This window comes from Acomys minous (genome assembly GCF_964271855.1).
Source record: "Acomys minous genome assembly, chromosome: 18".
Lineage (NCBI taxonomy): Eukaryota > Metazoa > Chordata > Mammalia > Rodentia > Muridae > Acomys > Acomys minous.
Window position 1 is genome coordinate 51,517,328 of NC_140501.1, and position 15,667 is coordinate 51,532,994.

Below are 15,667 nucleotides of genomic sequence, written 5' to 3' on the forward strand. Positions count from 1 at the left end.
ACTGAGAAACACTGCTATAGACCTCAAGGGTTCCAGAAGTTGTGGTTGTTAGCAGATGCCTAGGGCTTCTTTTTCTTTCTTTCTTTCTTTCTTTCTTTCTTTCTTTCTTTCTTTCTTTCTTTCTTTCTTTCTTTCTTTCTTTCTTAAAGATTTACTTATTTTGTATAGAATGTTGTGTCTGCATGTACACCTGCATGCCAGAAGAGGGCACCAGATCTCATTATGGATGGTTGTGAGCCACCATGTGGTTGCTGGGAATTGAACTCGGCACTTCTGGAAGTGCAGCCAGTGCTCTTAACCTTTGAGCCATCTTTCCAGCCCCGGGCTCCAGGTTTCTTAACTCACTCTAGGATGTGCGTGAAGCAGAATTGCAGAGCAAATGGCTTTAGACTTCTGGGAGTAGTGTTTCCAGTTCCAAGTGTCTTTGCAGATAAGGCTCAGTGGGTAGAAAACCCAAACTCCATGAAGTGCTGTCTTTCTTCATGGACTCCTCTAAGGGGCCTTGACTGTGCATCTCCCATTGCAGGGCAGCTTCGTGGCTTGCATGATTGCCATCTTACGACAAATGGAGGACAGCCACTACAGCCACTACATCAGCACCTTCAAAACCAGGCAGGATGTCATGGTAAGTTGTCTGCTTTCACGCTAAATAGTGCATGCGTGCATGCGTGCATGTGTTGAGACAGTTCCTGCCTAGGAGGAGCCCAGCCTGAACTCAAATTCATGAGCCTCCTGCACCATCTCCCGAGCACCTCTGGATCCATCTGAAGATTTCGTACTTTTGATGGCCAGTAACTGGAGCTGGAGCATCATGAGTTCGCGGCTCCCTGCCCAACCACTGCAGCGAGAATGACTGTCCGTAGAGGGCACAAAAAAGAGAGTTGATGTTTGCCTCGGCCCAATAGAATTTAAACAAGAGTTCAACACCCACACCAAACGACCGTCACGTGTGTGGACTTACTGTGGGCCCTTCTTCTGAAACCCTTAGACATCTTTTTGCCCCGAAAACTTTGTATCTCCTTTTTAAGGAGGTGTTGGTTCCGTGCACCATGCGTGGAGTCTCTCTGGCTGAGCTTGCTGATTCTTCAGAATGTGGTCAGCCGCCTCTCTTTCTGGAGGAAGAAAGCAAAGGTTACCCTCCCGCCCCTTACAGGGTTGGGAAGTGATCTCCTGTTGCTTTAAAAAAGAATATTCGTTTTCTTAGTTTCTACAAGCATGCATCTAAGGTCTTCAGGGAGCTATGAAGGGAATTAAGCTGTCAGTAAAGATGGTCTGCCATGTGCTGAGCAGTGGGCTGGGCATGGGCCGGATTAGCGAACTGGCCTCTCGGATGGTTTCCACCATCCATGCGTTGTTCACTTTTCTTTACACCCTGGAATTTTCTGCTTTCCACCCTCACCATCCTGAGCATGTATAGCTGATGTGCCAAGGTAGGATACACCCCGTCACCCCCAGCTTCCTTCCTGCAAGGCCCACAGAGTAGACAAAGGAAGAAAATAGAGAGAATGTATGATTGTTCGTCCAATAACACCTTCATCGTCTGGGTCCACATGGCTTAAGCGGGGAGCGCAAGTTGAAACAGCATGGTCCAGGAGGCAGGCGTATGTGCATGTGTCTGCAGTGACCAATTGCAAAGGAATCCAGACAGAGGAAAGGGGGTGGTATAGGCTCCGGAAGCAGCAGTGCTCTCTCCTTCAGGGCAGATGGAATAGCAGATAACACAAGTTTGAACTACGGCCATTCTGAGTTCTTATATGAAATCTGAAACAAGTTGCTTAACTGGCTGAACCAGTTTCCTCATCTGTAAGATCCTGTCTACACGGGGGATTAATGTGACCGCTGATTAAATCCATGCATGAAAATGCCTAGCCTTGTGCTGTGTGTGTACTCAAAGACTATGAAGAACAACTGTTTGTAACAATAGTTCCACTCTTATGGGCTATACAGAAATACCCTGGTGATTTCTGGTTTTTTTTTTAAACATATACTTTTATATCATTACACATATATAAAATAAACTACCTACAGCAAGAAAAACCACAAAACAATCAGGAATTATATAAATGTTACATTCGTAGTCTTTTGGTTATTTCTATTTGGCAGCCTTGAAGAGAACATCTTTCCTATCTTGGTGCATCTAAAATTCTGAATGTAAATCAGTCTCTATCATATCTTGTCATTACCAACTTAAAGCATCTATCTAGACCTAAAAACAGCTTAACTCTAGAACAACTAGGCTTAATTGTAAAACTAAACTATCTGGTCTTCTACCCCATCAGAGACTTGAGAAGGAATAAAATTAATTATCTGAGTAGACAGGAAGTGCAAGTAAGCAGCTTCCACAATGAGAAAATGACAGTTGTTGTTTTGTTTTTTTGTTTTTTTAAACTTCCTGTGGAAAGCAGGTAAAGTAAGGATGTTCTAAGCTCACAGACAGATAATTTGATCCACAATTCAAGGTTATCCTGTGCTATGTAGCCTGGTTCAACACTAGTTTGGGTTTCATGAGACTCTGTCTGAAAATTGATGATGTGCATATATATACCATCATTTATACATTCATATATACATATACATACATACACACATATATAGAGAGATGATAGATAGATAGATAGATAGACAGACAGACAGACAGATAGATGGATAGATAGATGGTTTGAAGGGTGCATGCTGTCTTTCCTGTACTCTGTTCCTAGTACTATACAATGTCCTTTTTTTTTTCATGGGACTCTGTGCAGAGTTTGAGAAGTAAACCACTAGATTTTCTTTCCAGCAATCCCAGTGGAAAAAGTCTAAATTTAACCAAGTAGCAAAAAATGGTTTCAAAACCTTTTAGGTTTTGTTTTGTTTTGTTTTGTTTTTAGCCTGACCATTCTATATTTGAGTTGCTTTTAGCTCACATCCTGCTTTGGATGAGACCAGTCGTTTTTACTTCCCTGTGCTCTGTGCACTTGTGTTATTCCTTATTGCAGTTCTCACAAGCCGCTGTGATGCAGCCTTTCCTGCAAGCTTATGGTGCTCCTGCTTGTGTGGCACTTTTCTTCTAAGTAGTCAGGAAGATTTGAACTAAGATCTGTTAAAAACAAAAAAACAAAAAAACAAGACAGAACAGAGCAGATGACTTGGGGCTGGAGAGATAACATTGACTGGTCTTGCAGAGGACTCAGGTTTGATTCCCAACATCCACATGGTTCATACAACCATCTGTTCCTCTAATTCTAGGGGATCTAACACCAATTTTGGCTTCCGTGGGCACCAGGCATACATATGGTATACAGGTACACATGCAGGCAAAACATCCATATACAGGAAATAAAGGGGTTTTAATTAAAATGATAGGTAACCACATTTGAGGTTTGAGAGATGTATTCAGACAGCACGCGGGGAGGACTAAAGAGATTAGGGTTGCAAACATGGCATCCATGACCCCCAATCTTTCTTCCTATTTTCAATGGCCATTTCATTTTCCTCCGCCTTGTGAAACCATTTGTGAAATAAGATTAATATTGTGTCCCTGTTTTCCTTATCGAATCATGCTATGAAACAGAAGAATCAAATCATAGGCCAGGGGTGCCGCTGATCACCAGGAATCGCAAAACGGGGGAAACTGAGGCAGGAGGCCACGCTTAGATTACGTCTTGTCTCATGATACCAAAGCAAATGCTAAATCAAATTACACAACGATTATTTATAGGAATGCATTGTCCAGCCGGGCATGATGGTTCATGCCTTTAATTACGGCACTGAGGGAGGCAGAGGCAGGTGGACTTTTGTTCAGTTCGAGGCCAGCCTTATTTACAAAGCAAAAAAAAAATCAAGTTCAGGATAGCCAAGGCTACACAGAATAACCCTGCCTCACAAACAAGCAAACAAACAAACGAAAAACCCAGAACAAACAGAGCAATGTGTTGTCCATAAGAACTTTATGGGAAAGGCCACAACTACGTGTTCCCCCAACACAGGGGCCCTTCCGTCCACTTGCTGAGAGAACGGCTGTGCATGAGCCTGTTTTCCAAATCATCCCTCTGTTGTTCTCCACAGGACTTTCTCATGGAAACCTTCATTATGTTTAAGGATCTGATTGGAAAGAATGTGTATGCCAAAGATTGGATGGTCATGAATATGACGCAGAGCAGGTGAGAGAGCGTGTGGATGTTCTCGCGTGTGCTGGTCTGCTGTGCATACTTGAAGTGCTGTTAAATCTTTCTGCCGCAAACCTGGCACTAGGAAAGAGCCACCCCCCCTTTTCTTGACCCCGATGTGTGCGCTTGGAAACTACCCTTCGCGAGACTTCTAATGTCTTCCAATTTGCTGCCTCTGCTTGCCTGGGTTAGTGCTCTCACCATCACTCCCAGTCCCGACTGGCCATCGCTCTGCCTGCCCTCCTGGTGTCTCCATGTGAACTCTTCGGCCTGATGTTCAAGGTCTCGCCTGCCTTTCCAGCCATGCCCTCCCTAAGCATGTAACCTGAGCACCAATCAGACTTAAGTTCCCCGAACATGTCCTCTGTCTGACACTGCTGCCTCTGCTCGCCATGCCTTCTCCATCAGCTCCGGAAGTCAACCATTCTTCCACACACATTCTTCTGAAACGTCACCTCCCCTGGAAACCTCTGTCCCCAGCTGTCACCACTCCATGGTGGTGGGACCTGGGGGAATGGAGCCTGTTAATGAGGCTGACTAAAGTCTCCTCCCATGGCCAGCTTTATTTCAGAGCATCAGACACGATACACTCTGAGGGCTAAGGGCATGCGAGTCAAGCTCTCATGAGTTCAAGCTGCATACAATCAAGGACAAGCTGCAGGTGGCAGAAACATGTCCGTCCCCCTCCCCGCCCCCCCCTCACCCCCCCCCCCCCGCCTCGTAGAGGCATATAAAGGATAGGTTAAACATTTAATTGAGTAACAATGGCAACGATACTGAGTAATCTGAAGCAAACTCACTCCTATCCAACACACCTAGAAGGGGCACAAAAACATATGCCAAGAACAATTCTGGGTTTTTAAAGAAACTGAGGCCACAAGACTCTTGTCTTTATCTTCTTGGAGTGTTCACACAAGCACTCAGAATTCTCCTCATGGGACTCACTTCTCAGACTGCACGACAATACCCATACCCAGGCTGCCTGAAATGAGTATTGTTTTTTTTTTTTTCTCCCTTCTGATTTCCTGTAACTCTCTGGAGCCATATAAACCTTTTACATGTTCTCCATTTGAACGCAACTAGACGGCTAAGTGAAGGGTAGCCACTACTGTGCTGTCATCGTCTTAAGACCAGATCTTAGGTTTTGGGCATGGCTCCTTGTCATGTCCTTAGAATTGTAAACTAGCCACAAATGCTCACCAAATAGACATAAGATGAACTGAGTATGCATAACATTGCATTTCAATATGGTCTAGCTTTAGAATGTTGCCAATGAGCCACATTAGCCAAGTCAGTGCAAACGTTGTCAGCTTTCCATGGTGCCGATAGTCAGAAAGACCCTTCCCAGTTAGATAACAGATTCAAGAAGAATTTCATGAGTGCTGACCTATGAAGGTAAGCGTCACAGCAAAGTGTGAACCACCTGTCTCCTGGGGCTCCAAGAGCCTGGACTTCCAGGCTCAGTTTCATCCTTAGCTGACTTGCGGTACAGCCACCAAACTCTTAGAGACCTTGAGAGAATTTTGAGTTTCTATCCCTCCTTCTCTGTAGATTGTGCACTGTAGCTGGCCTCTAAAGACACTGTTAGGTTAGGTTGACTTTCCCAGTCAAGTCCAGGAGCACTTGGCTTCACGTCCAGCGTAGGTGGGGAAACATCTCCAGGGGCACAGGGTCACCTTCTTCACCTGCTCTCTCCTCTGCAGAGTTTTCCTCCGTGCCATCAATCAGTTTGCTGAAGTTCTCACAAAGAAATTCATGGATCAGGCAGGCTTTGAGCTTCAGGTAAGCATCCTCCCATCTGGAAGGCCTTCGGTTATATAGACCAAGAGACTACGCCAGCTCAGAGAGTGTCACTTCAGACTTAAATCACTGTCAAATAAAGAAGGCTTTCAGGGTGTCTGCCGATTTCCTCAAGTGCACGTTCCCAAAGCACAGTAACATGGTTTGGTTTTCATTGCACAAAAGTAACACACATAGAAGGAAACGTGAGCAATGCTGTCTGTCACAGAGAGGATAGCCAGGTGGACACACATGCAGTGCTTCCCCTGACCCTCAGAGACTCAGTCAAGGAGCACCAGTGGAAGCCTGGCTCTTCAGCCAGTGCCAAGCCCTCTCGTTAACTGTGCTCCTGTGCGCACGGACCTATGGTGATGTGTAATTTGTGCATTTGGCACAGCACTGACGACGAACAGCAAAACAGAACCATGCAACAGAATAGCTAAGGTTAACGTGAGGCAGAGTCAGTGGAACAGTTACAGCAGAGTAATGAGCATTGGTGAACCAGAGTCAAGGAAATGCTAATGGCTGCAGACCACCAGTCCTGAGACCACAGGAAGCAAAGCCACGAACGAGGGAGCTTCTCTTGGCCTCACCTTTAGGGTTAAGACTTTGTGTTGAGTCCGTCCACACAGACATGAGTGTACACACAAGCAATTTCATAAGCGCACTGTCACTCTTATGTGACTCCCTACAAAACAGGTAACAGCTGGGGTGGGGGTAGGGTGGCATACACCTCTAACTGCAGCTCTCAGGAGGCAGAGACAGGGAGATCTCTGCGAATCCAAGGCCAGCCTGGTCTACAAAGTGAGTTCTAGGTCAGCCGGGGCTGACCCTGTATGCAATAACAAAACCAAACAAACCCAGGTGACTGTCAGCTTCGTCCTCATGTGATAAATAGAAGGATAATTCTGTGTGTACCCAGCAGTTCCTGGTGAAGGTACACCAAGCCCCAGCTCTTGGGAGTTTAAGTTCAGGCAACGTTTCTTGGTGATGTGATTTCCCTGTTGTGAGCCTTTTGTTTTGATCTCAACCCTTTAAGCTGGAAAGTTGTATCTAGAGAATGTGTAAAAAAAAAAAAGTATATATATATGAATTGATATATTATACACATGTATATACACAAACCAAAAGAGAAATGAGCCCTATAACTTTTTAATGGTCCATTTGTCTACTTTCTTTACTTTTTCCACAACCTATGATTTTTTTCCAATGATGTCAAACATCTGAATAATATTTTAATGGCTAAATATGGTCCATTACACTGCTGGCCTGTGATGTAGTAAGTTCTTCTTAGCATTCAGATTCTTTCCTTCCTTCCATCCATTCTTCCTTCCATCTTCCCCTCTTTCCTTCCTTTCTTCTGTCCTTCCCTCCTTCCTTTCCTTCCTTCCCTCCTTTCTTTCTTCCCTCCTTTCTTTATTCCTTCCCTCCTTCCTTCCCTCTTCCTTCCTTCCTTCCTTTCTTATATTAAATAGCTTTGAGGACCTTCTTTGGTTGAAACGTTTTTAACTAGCCAGAGGGGGGAAAAAAATCAGAAAGTATTTACCAGTTCAAAGGTTTGCAGGAACTGGAGGTCGCTTGCTACGTATTGCTAAGCCACCTGCTATAAATAGGTACATTTCTTGGCAGTACTTTTCCTGTGCCCCCAGGGTAAGGAAAAAATTTTAAAGTTTGGATTGTTTTTCTGAAGGTTAATATTAAGTCTCAAAAACTTTCAGCAGTGAATAATTGAAACCCCAGAAGGAACAAGAAGTCCTGTGGGTTTCATTCGGGTTTGTTACAACAGCGCGGCTCTCCCACACGCGGATGTTTTCTCTGCGTCCTCACCGCTGTGGTTTTCTGTTTTCCCTTGGCCACTCGATGCACCCTGAAAAGCTCTGGAACAATTACTTCCACTTGGCTGTAGCTTTTCTCACCCATGAGTCCCTCCAGCTCGAAATGTTCTCAGAAGCCAAGCGCAACAAAATTGTGAAAAAGTAAGTGTGATTTGGTGATCTGTCTGTTTATGTTCAACAAATAGTGCGTTGTCCTAGAGATGGCCGGGGCTTGCTCATGTTGTGGATGATGTGGGTTTTATGTGTTATCCCTCAATAGACTGTTTTTCTTAGGGTACCTCTTGCCCCTGGTCCCTCACTCCATGCTTTTGATGGAGTCTGTGTCCTTGCCTGGGATTTCCTGCCACCTGCTGTCAGGTCACCAAAATTGCAGGCACAGTGCCTTTTTAGTTTTTGCAAAGACCCGAGAAAACGTCAATATAATCTAAAACTTTAGATTCATGGCTTGGAATTCAAAATGGAATTATATTCAGGAACAACAAGAAGTTGGTTACAGGTTGCACTGTATTCTCACGGGTCTGTTTCAGAGTTTGTTGGGAGGCCGGAAGCTCAAAGGCTGTCATCGGAAAGCCGTCTGAGTTTATTGAAGACTTTGCAATTTTAGCTCTGTTTCCCCTCGCTGTGATATGTGGGAAACTGGGCAAATTTTTTAACATTCCCCAGCCTGTGGCTCCTCCCTAAAAATTCTCTGACTGATAACTTAAGATCTAGAGAAAGACACAGTGTATGGCCTGTTTTGTAGATTTCCCTAATGGGTAAATAATGAGAGATGCTTGTTCTTTTAAGAAGGATCCTTTGATCTCCTGCTTTAAAACATCTTAAGTAGCAAGAGATCTTTGAAGGGGGGATCTGGTGTTGGTTACACAGCTACAAATGAAGATAATTGGTTAGAAATCAGAATGGGAGGGGGAAGGAGAAAGAGGAGAGAAAGAGAGGCAGAGAGAGCCGAGGGATGGTAGGGACCAGGTCATGGTGCCACAAGCCGGTAATGCCTGTACTCAGGAAAGACAAGAGGATCAGGGAGTCAAGGCTAGCCTTGGGAATACAGGAATTCTATGCCACCTCTGGTAACATGAGGCTGTCTTTAAAAAAAAAAATCTAGTTAAGGATCAATTGTGGTTTTTGTCAAGGAAAAATAGACTATGAATATAACCCATGTAAGAAATATGTGTGCAAGCCGGGTGGTGGTGGCACACGCCTTTAATTCCGGCGCTCGGGAAGCAGAAGCAGGCAGACCGCTGTGAGTTCGAGGCCAGCCTGTCTAGGATGGCCAAGATAACATAGAGGAACCCTATCTCGAAACCCCCTCCCCCAAAAAAAGAAAAGAAAAGAAATATTTGTATGTGGGAGCAGAAATAAAATTTGAGAAGTAAAACCAATCAATTACAGTTATAGAGGTGTTAATGAAGGATTTCCTCATGCCTGGTTTTGGTAGAACTCAACATACTGTATGCTATTGAGTAGACATAGTTGTTGCTTCTTGGTTTTAGGTGTCAGATTTTAATTGCCTAGGATTATCTGATATTAATAATGAAATTAAGTTAAGCATGGTTATTTAAATGGCATGGTAAGGGAATTTTAAAACATGATTGAAAAAAATCTGGCCAATGAAGCTATTTCCAATGAAGACTTTGAAAAAAGAATGTTTAGGAGATCCCTAGCCTGAGGGGAATAGTACAGAGTGGGGATTGTGGGCCGTGAGGCCTGTGTTAGTTTCCCAGAAGCACTTGCATTTGACGAGCTGCCCCTTCCACAGGGCAGGGTCCTTGCTCTATAGTTCAGGCTGGCTTTAAACTCCCCATCCTCCTGCCTCAGCCTCTCCAGTGCTGAGGGCACAGGCATACATGGCCACAACCACAAAGCTAGCTTTAAAACGTACGATAGGTTATACTGTCCCAACTGAGAACGCACGGTCTAGACCTGCCCCTGTGAGATCTGTGACAAAAGACTCCGGTGTGGACTTAAACCTTAGCCAGGGCATCAGTCCACAGTCCAGCCAGGCCCATCGGTCATGGTGACTCCCTATCACAGACCTCACTTATCTCCTCACTTAGCTGTCTGTCTCTTTGCTTTGTGGAGACGGGTGCCTCTCTCGCTTTTCTCTGTTGGGTGATCAGTTGACAATGCCTTCTCGGGTCTCTTTCAGCATTGCATTTGGTCCCTCCTGTTCCCAAAGCCCCCTGTCCTCCATGTGCCTCCATTCCCTTCTGAAGCCTCTCTGGGTGCTGACCTTTGCTCTTACAGAGCGCCAGCCTTACCTGTGACCCGGAGGGATGGGGACTAGTCTATTTTTACTCTCTTCACTGTATATGGGCCCCTCCACACCAGCAAACCCTGCATCCAGTACCCAAATGGGCCAAAATACCTGGGAGGAACGGCATCTTACATCATGTATACAGACATTTTCCTTGTCATTATGTCTGTGTATATGATATAATACATTTTTACATAACATTTATGTTGCATCAGGCACTTCCCTTTTTTAAACTTATAGTTGGAGAATTTCATACACACATATAATGTGTTTAGATCAATTCCACCCCCCACTTTCTCCACTTCCTCCCATGTACCCCCACAATGCACTTTTCCCTCCCATCTTCATGTGCTTCTTAAAACCTCCTGAGCCCACGAGTCCTCTGCTAGGGGTGGCCCTTGGTGGTGACCTCCTCCTCCCATCCCTCTGGCATTTGGGCTAGCTTGATCTTGTGAAGGTCTTTCCTATGCAGTCCTAGCGGTCATGAGTTCATGTGCCCTGTCATATCTGGAAAGCATTCTTTTATGGCAGTCTTTGTGGTGCTGGGAATCAAAGTCAAGACCTTGCACATGGTCGGCACATACTCTACCAATAGGGAGCATCCCAAGTCTTTTGTATTAGGTACTCTGAGTCATCGGAATAAGATGATTTGACGTGCAAGGGAGGCTGTGCCCAGCTTATGTGCCAAATCCCTTGAACAGACCTAGGGGTCTGGGGAAGCTTAGGGCCAGCTGAAGGCGGGGGCAGCATGTGATGCTGACAGATGACTGTATTGCCTGCAACACGGTTCCACTGCAAATCCTTTTCTTACTATATTCTTCCTAGATATGGGGACATGAGAAAGGAAATCGGCTTTAGGATCCGGGACATGTGGTATAATCTGGGTGAGTGTCTGAATGGGCCCCTCCATGAATTCTTTATTTTTCATTTTTTATTCCAAAGAGATTTCTCAGCACAGGTTGCATTAAAGACACACATCCATGATGGATTCTTAACATTAATTCACATAGCCCTGAGGTTTGCTTTTATGAATGTCTGGAAGTAACGTGGACTTGGGGATTGATACTGTCTCATCTGGGACATTGACAGTGAGCCCTCTGACATCATGTCATCTGCACACTATTGGCAACATTCTGCCGTCATTCCTTGATTGACACAGTGTGTCTGCATGAAATTTTTCTTCTCTTATGTGCCCTGTGGAGGAAGATTGTTAACGTGGGACTTAATGGCGATGCAGGTTTCTAAATATCCTCACCTGCTTTCATTTCAGGGCCTCACAAAATCAAATTCATCCCATCCATGGTGGGTCCCATTCTGGAAGTCACTCTGACCCCTGAAGTGGAGCTCCGGAAAGCCACAATCCCCATTTTCTTTGATATGATGCAGTGTGAGTTCAATTTGAGTGGAAATGGCAACTTCCATATGGTAAGGAGGCACAGACACTGTGCTTACTCTCATATTAAAGTTAGCTCTCGTTCACCGTCTCTCTAAATGGAGGGGCAGCAGCTTCCATGAAAAAAAAAATGCGCTTTAAAACTTCCTTTTTACATTTCACTGTGTAAAAGAATTAGCCGTGTGGTTGGGTCTCCTGGCCCAGAGGTTAGAGGAAATCTCTGCGCTCTGTGACTTCTCTAAGTCAGCACTGGCACAGAAAGATGAAACGTTGGCCTTGGTACATCTTACTCCAGAGCGGAAGGTGCAGGTGTATGGCCAGCTGAGAGAAGGATGCTGTGGGTCCAGCTCCCATCCATCCCTGCTTACCTTTGAGAGCTTTAGTTTGCCTATACTGAAGGCAGCTGGAGGGTAGATGCACTCACCAGCAGGAGCAGCAGCAGTCAAAAGATACAGCTTTTTATATCCAGCTGCCCAGTGCCCGGGAGAGTGTTCCTGGCTTGTACCCTCGCAGACTGACCCGGAGGCTTTTCTCCTCGCTGATCTCAGATAGAGCCAAACTAACGGCCAAGGTGACTTTGGTTTCACACCTAAAGCACCTACAGAAAGGGAGACTTTATAGCTATGACACTAAGCAAAAGCAAGACTCAAGCAAAGAAAACAAAAATAAGATAGATGCCCAGGGTTGTGACATATACCTGTAGTCCCAGCACTTAGGAGTCTGAGGCAGGAGCATTGTCATGAGTTTCCAGACAGATACGCCTATATAACAAAGCCCTGTGTCAACTACGAAGGGGACAGTGGTTATGAATTTATCTTATATGCAGAGCAGTAACGTGAAATAACTTTGCAGGTGTGTTTGCAAGTGTAAAGCCAGGGACTGACAGACGTATGGTAGGCCGTGGTGCACTGTTCGAGTCAGCGAGGTGTAGCATAGTCCCTTATCTGCTTTTGAAACAGTTTGCCATCGGAGAGGGGCTGAGCCAGATCTGGAAAGACTGGCCACTTCTCCCCTGTGAACTTCGGTCTTCTCTTCCAGTTTGAGAACGAGTTGATCACAAAGCTGGATCAGGAAGTGGAAGGTGGCCGAGGAGATGAGCAGTACAAGATTCTTCTGGAAAAGCTGTGAGTATCTCAAAGCGGCAGCGCCTCAGGCCGGAGGATGAGAAACCAAGCCTTGGCTGTCCACCAGCCGTGGGTCGTCACCGAGTGGTCCTCGGTGGATGGAATGCACACTGCGGATAGGTTTTTTTTCCCCAATGGGGGCCATGCTTGTGTTTTCCAGCCAACCCGGCCCTGGGAGGACACAGCAGATGGGTGAGAGAGGGAGACAAACGCGGCAGTGGCATCCTGCCCGGTGTCTTAATTATGAACTTAAGCAAAAGTGGGGCACCTCTCACTGTGGCTTCAAAGCGGCTGTTTAAAGGAAGTCTAGGTTGACTTTATACTTAAAAATACCTCACACGCCATCAGAGAACCCTGCGAGCAGAGCAGTTGTCTCTCAACGAGCTCGGCTGCTGGACTCCATCATCCCTTCCACCTGAGCCCGCGTAGTCCCCTCATCTGCTGCCTCCTCTGCTCAGCCTCTGCGCATTCAACCATTTCTTGGGTCGTGTGGTGCGGTTAAAGGCTTCAGGTATTGGGACAGGCAGGGATAAGCACAAACCCCCACTTTTTGTCACGTTCTCGGATCTCGTCTTTGCAGCCGACGAGCCATGCTACCACCTACAACCTCCCCACCCCGCCTCCCATCTAGGAGAGTTGTAGCTGCTTTTTGGTCTCCCTGTTAGGACTCAGTGAGGCCATGTGTCAACATAGTGTCCCCTGCAGAGGTCACGCTTTAAACAGCTTGACTGCTGGGTGGGGCAGGGCGGCTCAGCCAGCAGAGGAACTTGACAGCCTGAGCTCGGTCCCTGAGACGCATGTGGTAGAAGTGGAGAACCAGGTCCCGAGGCTGTCTTCTCATCACCACACGTGGGCTGTAACAGGGACCTTTCCACGCACAGGCACACACAGCCTTGTTTTGTTTTAAAACTTGACTGCAGTTATTAATGTCTACATACACCACTCTGCATCTAGCGGTGCACGTTGCTTTCTACTGTCCTCTGAAGTTGAGTAACCAGCCACCTCTGTCCCACTCGTGTCTCCTCTATGTCACTTGGTTGGTCTCCTGTTCTGGGCAAATTTTTTGGACCAGTCTGAGGGTGAATATAGGGACCGCCAACTTTGATCTTGTCTCTTAAACATTCTCGGAGAAGGACCCAGCATACTGAACAGGCGGTGGTGAAACAGGCTAGAGGAGTTGCCTCCATTTTAAAGACCCAGATGCCTTTGTTCTGTTTATAGAGAGAAAAAAGTGATGTTTCTATTACTTTTTCTGTGAGGGCTCATGAGCTTTCAACCCTCCTAGCTTATAGCTTTTGAAATTCCGTATTTGTCTCAATTTATGCACAGAAAGAAACAGACATTAGATTTGGGGACAGTTGGGCACAGTGGCACCTGCTCCCAGCACCCTGGAGGCAGAGGTTGGAGAATCTCTGTGAGTTCCAAGTCATCCTGGTCTACATAGTGAGTTCCAGGACAGCCGGGGCTGCCTAGGGTGAATCTTGCTTTTAAAAAAAATCTGTTGAGATACAGCTTAGCAGTAGAGTGCTTACTTTGTTTCCTTTGTTTTTTCTGGATCCTTGGCTCAGAAAAGTATGCCTGCTTCGATTCCAGCACCCCAAAATACTCCTAGAATCTGGGCTAATTATTTTTCTTTAATATTGTCAAGTGCATGTGTGTGTGTGTGTGTGTGTGTGTGTGTGTGTGTGTGTGTGTGTGTGTGTGTGGCGCGCGTATGGGATGGGGGCTCATGAGTTTAGGTGCCTTCTAAAGAAGACATCAGCTCCTCCAGAACTGTGTTACAGGTGGTTGTGAGCTGCCCAACAGGGATACTGAAGAACTGAACTCAGGTTCTCTGCAAAAAAAGACAAAAAAAACAAAACAAACAACAACAACAACAACAAAAAACCCCCAGCATATGCTCTTAACCACGGAGCCATCTCTCCAGTCCCAAGTCTAGACTGATTCTTTAGACCCATTTCTGTTACTGAATTTTCTTTTAGTTACCTAAGAAACCCCATAGTTACCTATGGCCCCAAAAGGGGAGGGCAGGGTCTGAAGTGTAGCCCCAGTCGGCCTGCTCACCTCTCTGCGTTTCTATCTGAAGACCCATCCCGACGTCTAGCAGGTTCTTCTGGGCTTGCCTCCAGCCTGGGTTTTCAGACCGCCTGTTCAAAGCCAGGCTCTAGGGAAGGGCCAAGATTCGGCACAGGTGTTTGTATACAGCTGAGTTAGAATGGTGAGGGTGTGTGGGCACTGTAGGCAAGCGTTCTCATTTCTGCAATGTCCACCAAAGAAACTGTTGGTCAGCTAATGTTCAGAGGACATCATGGAATAAATGATGATGGTAGTTGACTGGGTCCCCCAAGAAACAATAAGACTTGAGAAAATAGTAGGTCCAATCTGGGCCGCATTGAAAGTCCTAGAGCACCCTAGTTTCCACAGAGGGACGGTGAACCATGGAAATTTTTCTCTTCCCCACTCCAGACTCTTAGAACACTGCCGGAAACATAAATACCTCTCAAGCTCTGGGGAGGTCTTTGCCCTCCTGGTCAGCAGCCTCTTAGAGAACTTGCTGGACTACAGAACCATCATCATGCATGACGAGAGCCGGGAGAACCGCATGAGCTGTACGGTAAACGTTCTGGTAAGCGCCTGGTCCCGGGGCCTGTGGGTGGGCACAGCTAAGCCCACCCATCTTCCACCAACTCGGCTCTAAGTCAGCAGTGCAGATGCCCAGCCACCCTGGAGCATCTTTATGGAGCCCATGCCCTACTGGGTCAGACTCACAGAGACCACAGAGACCTTCAGGTATTTGGAAATGGGTGCAAAAAGTGCAGTCTTGACACTTTGGTCTTTCCCAGAGACCACCTCAGCCTGGCTCTTGGTCTTTCTTACACGTGCATGCTTCCCTGTTGTGATGTAGCACACCAACACCCATGCCATGAAACAAGTTTGTCTCTTCAGTTCTCTTGAGTAAAACTCTAGTCTTCTGTCTTCTTGGGACTACAGACATCCAAGGTTTAGGCTGTTGTGCATTCCTCTACTTAATTTAAACCAAGGACATCCCACCTCCCTGACTGCCTGAGAAATAAGCATCCTGGGTGGCTTCAGGATAAGCCAACCACCTGCTGTTCACATAGAAAATCTCTTACATT

At 46.0% G+C, this 15,667-nt stretch overlaps 1 protein-coding gene across 2 annotated transcripts in view; it reads left to right on the top strand.

The window, feature by feature from the left end:
• The window catches only part of DOCK5 (dedicator of cytokinesis 5), a 188,418-nt gene that overhangs the window by 138,939 nt on the left and 33,812 nt on the right, over nt 1–15,667 (top strand). For both annotated transcript variants that reach the window (XM_084766988.1, XM_084766989.1), the window contains 8 exons: nt 527–625; nt 4,045–4,139; nt 5,849–5,927; nt 7,800–7,900; nt 10,839–10,897; nt 11,284–11,438; nt 12,445–12,530; nt 14,997–15,156. In XM_084766988.1, coding sequence (XP_084623114.1) covers nt 527–625; nt 4,045–4,139; nt 5,849–5,927; nt 7,800–7,900; nt 10,839–10,897; nt 11,284–11,438; nt 12,445–12,530; nt 14,997–15,156 — 834 coding nt within the window. The remainder of the gene's footprint in view (nt 1–526; nt 626–4,044; nt 4,140–5,848; nt 5,928–7,799; nt 7,901–10,838; nt 10,898–11,283; nt 11,439–12,444; nt 12,531–14,996; nt 15,157–15,667) is intronic.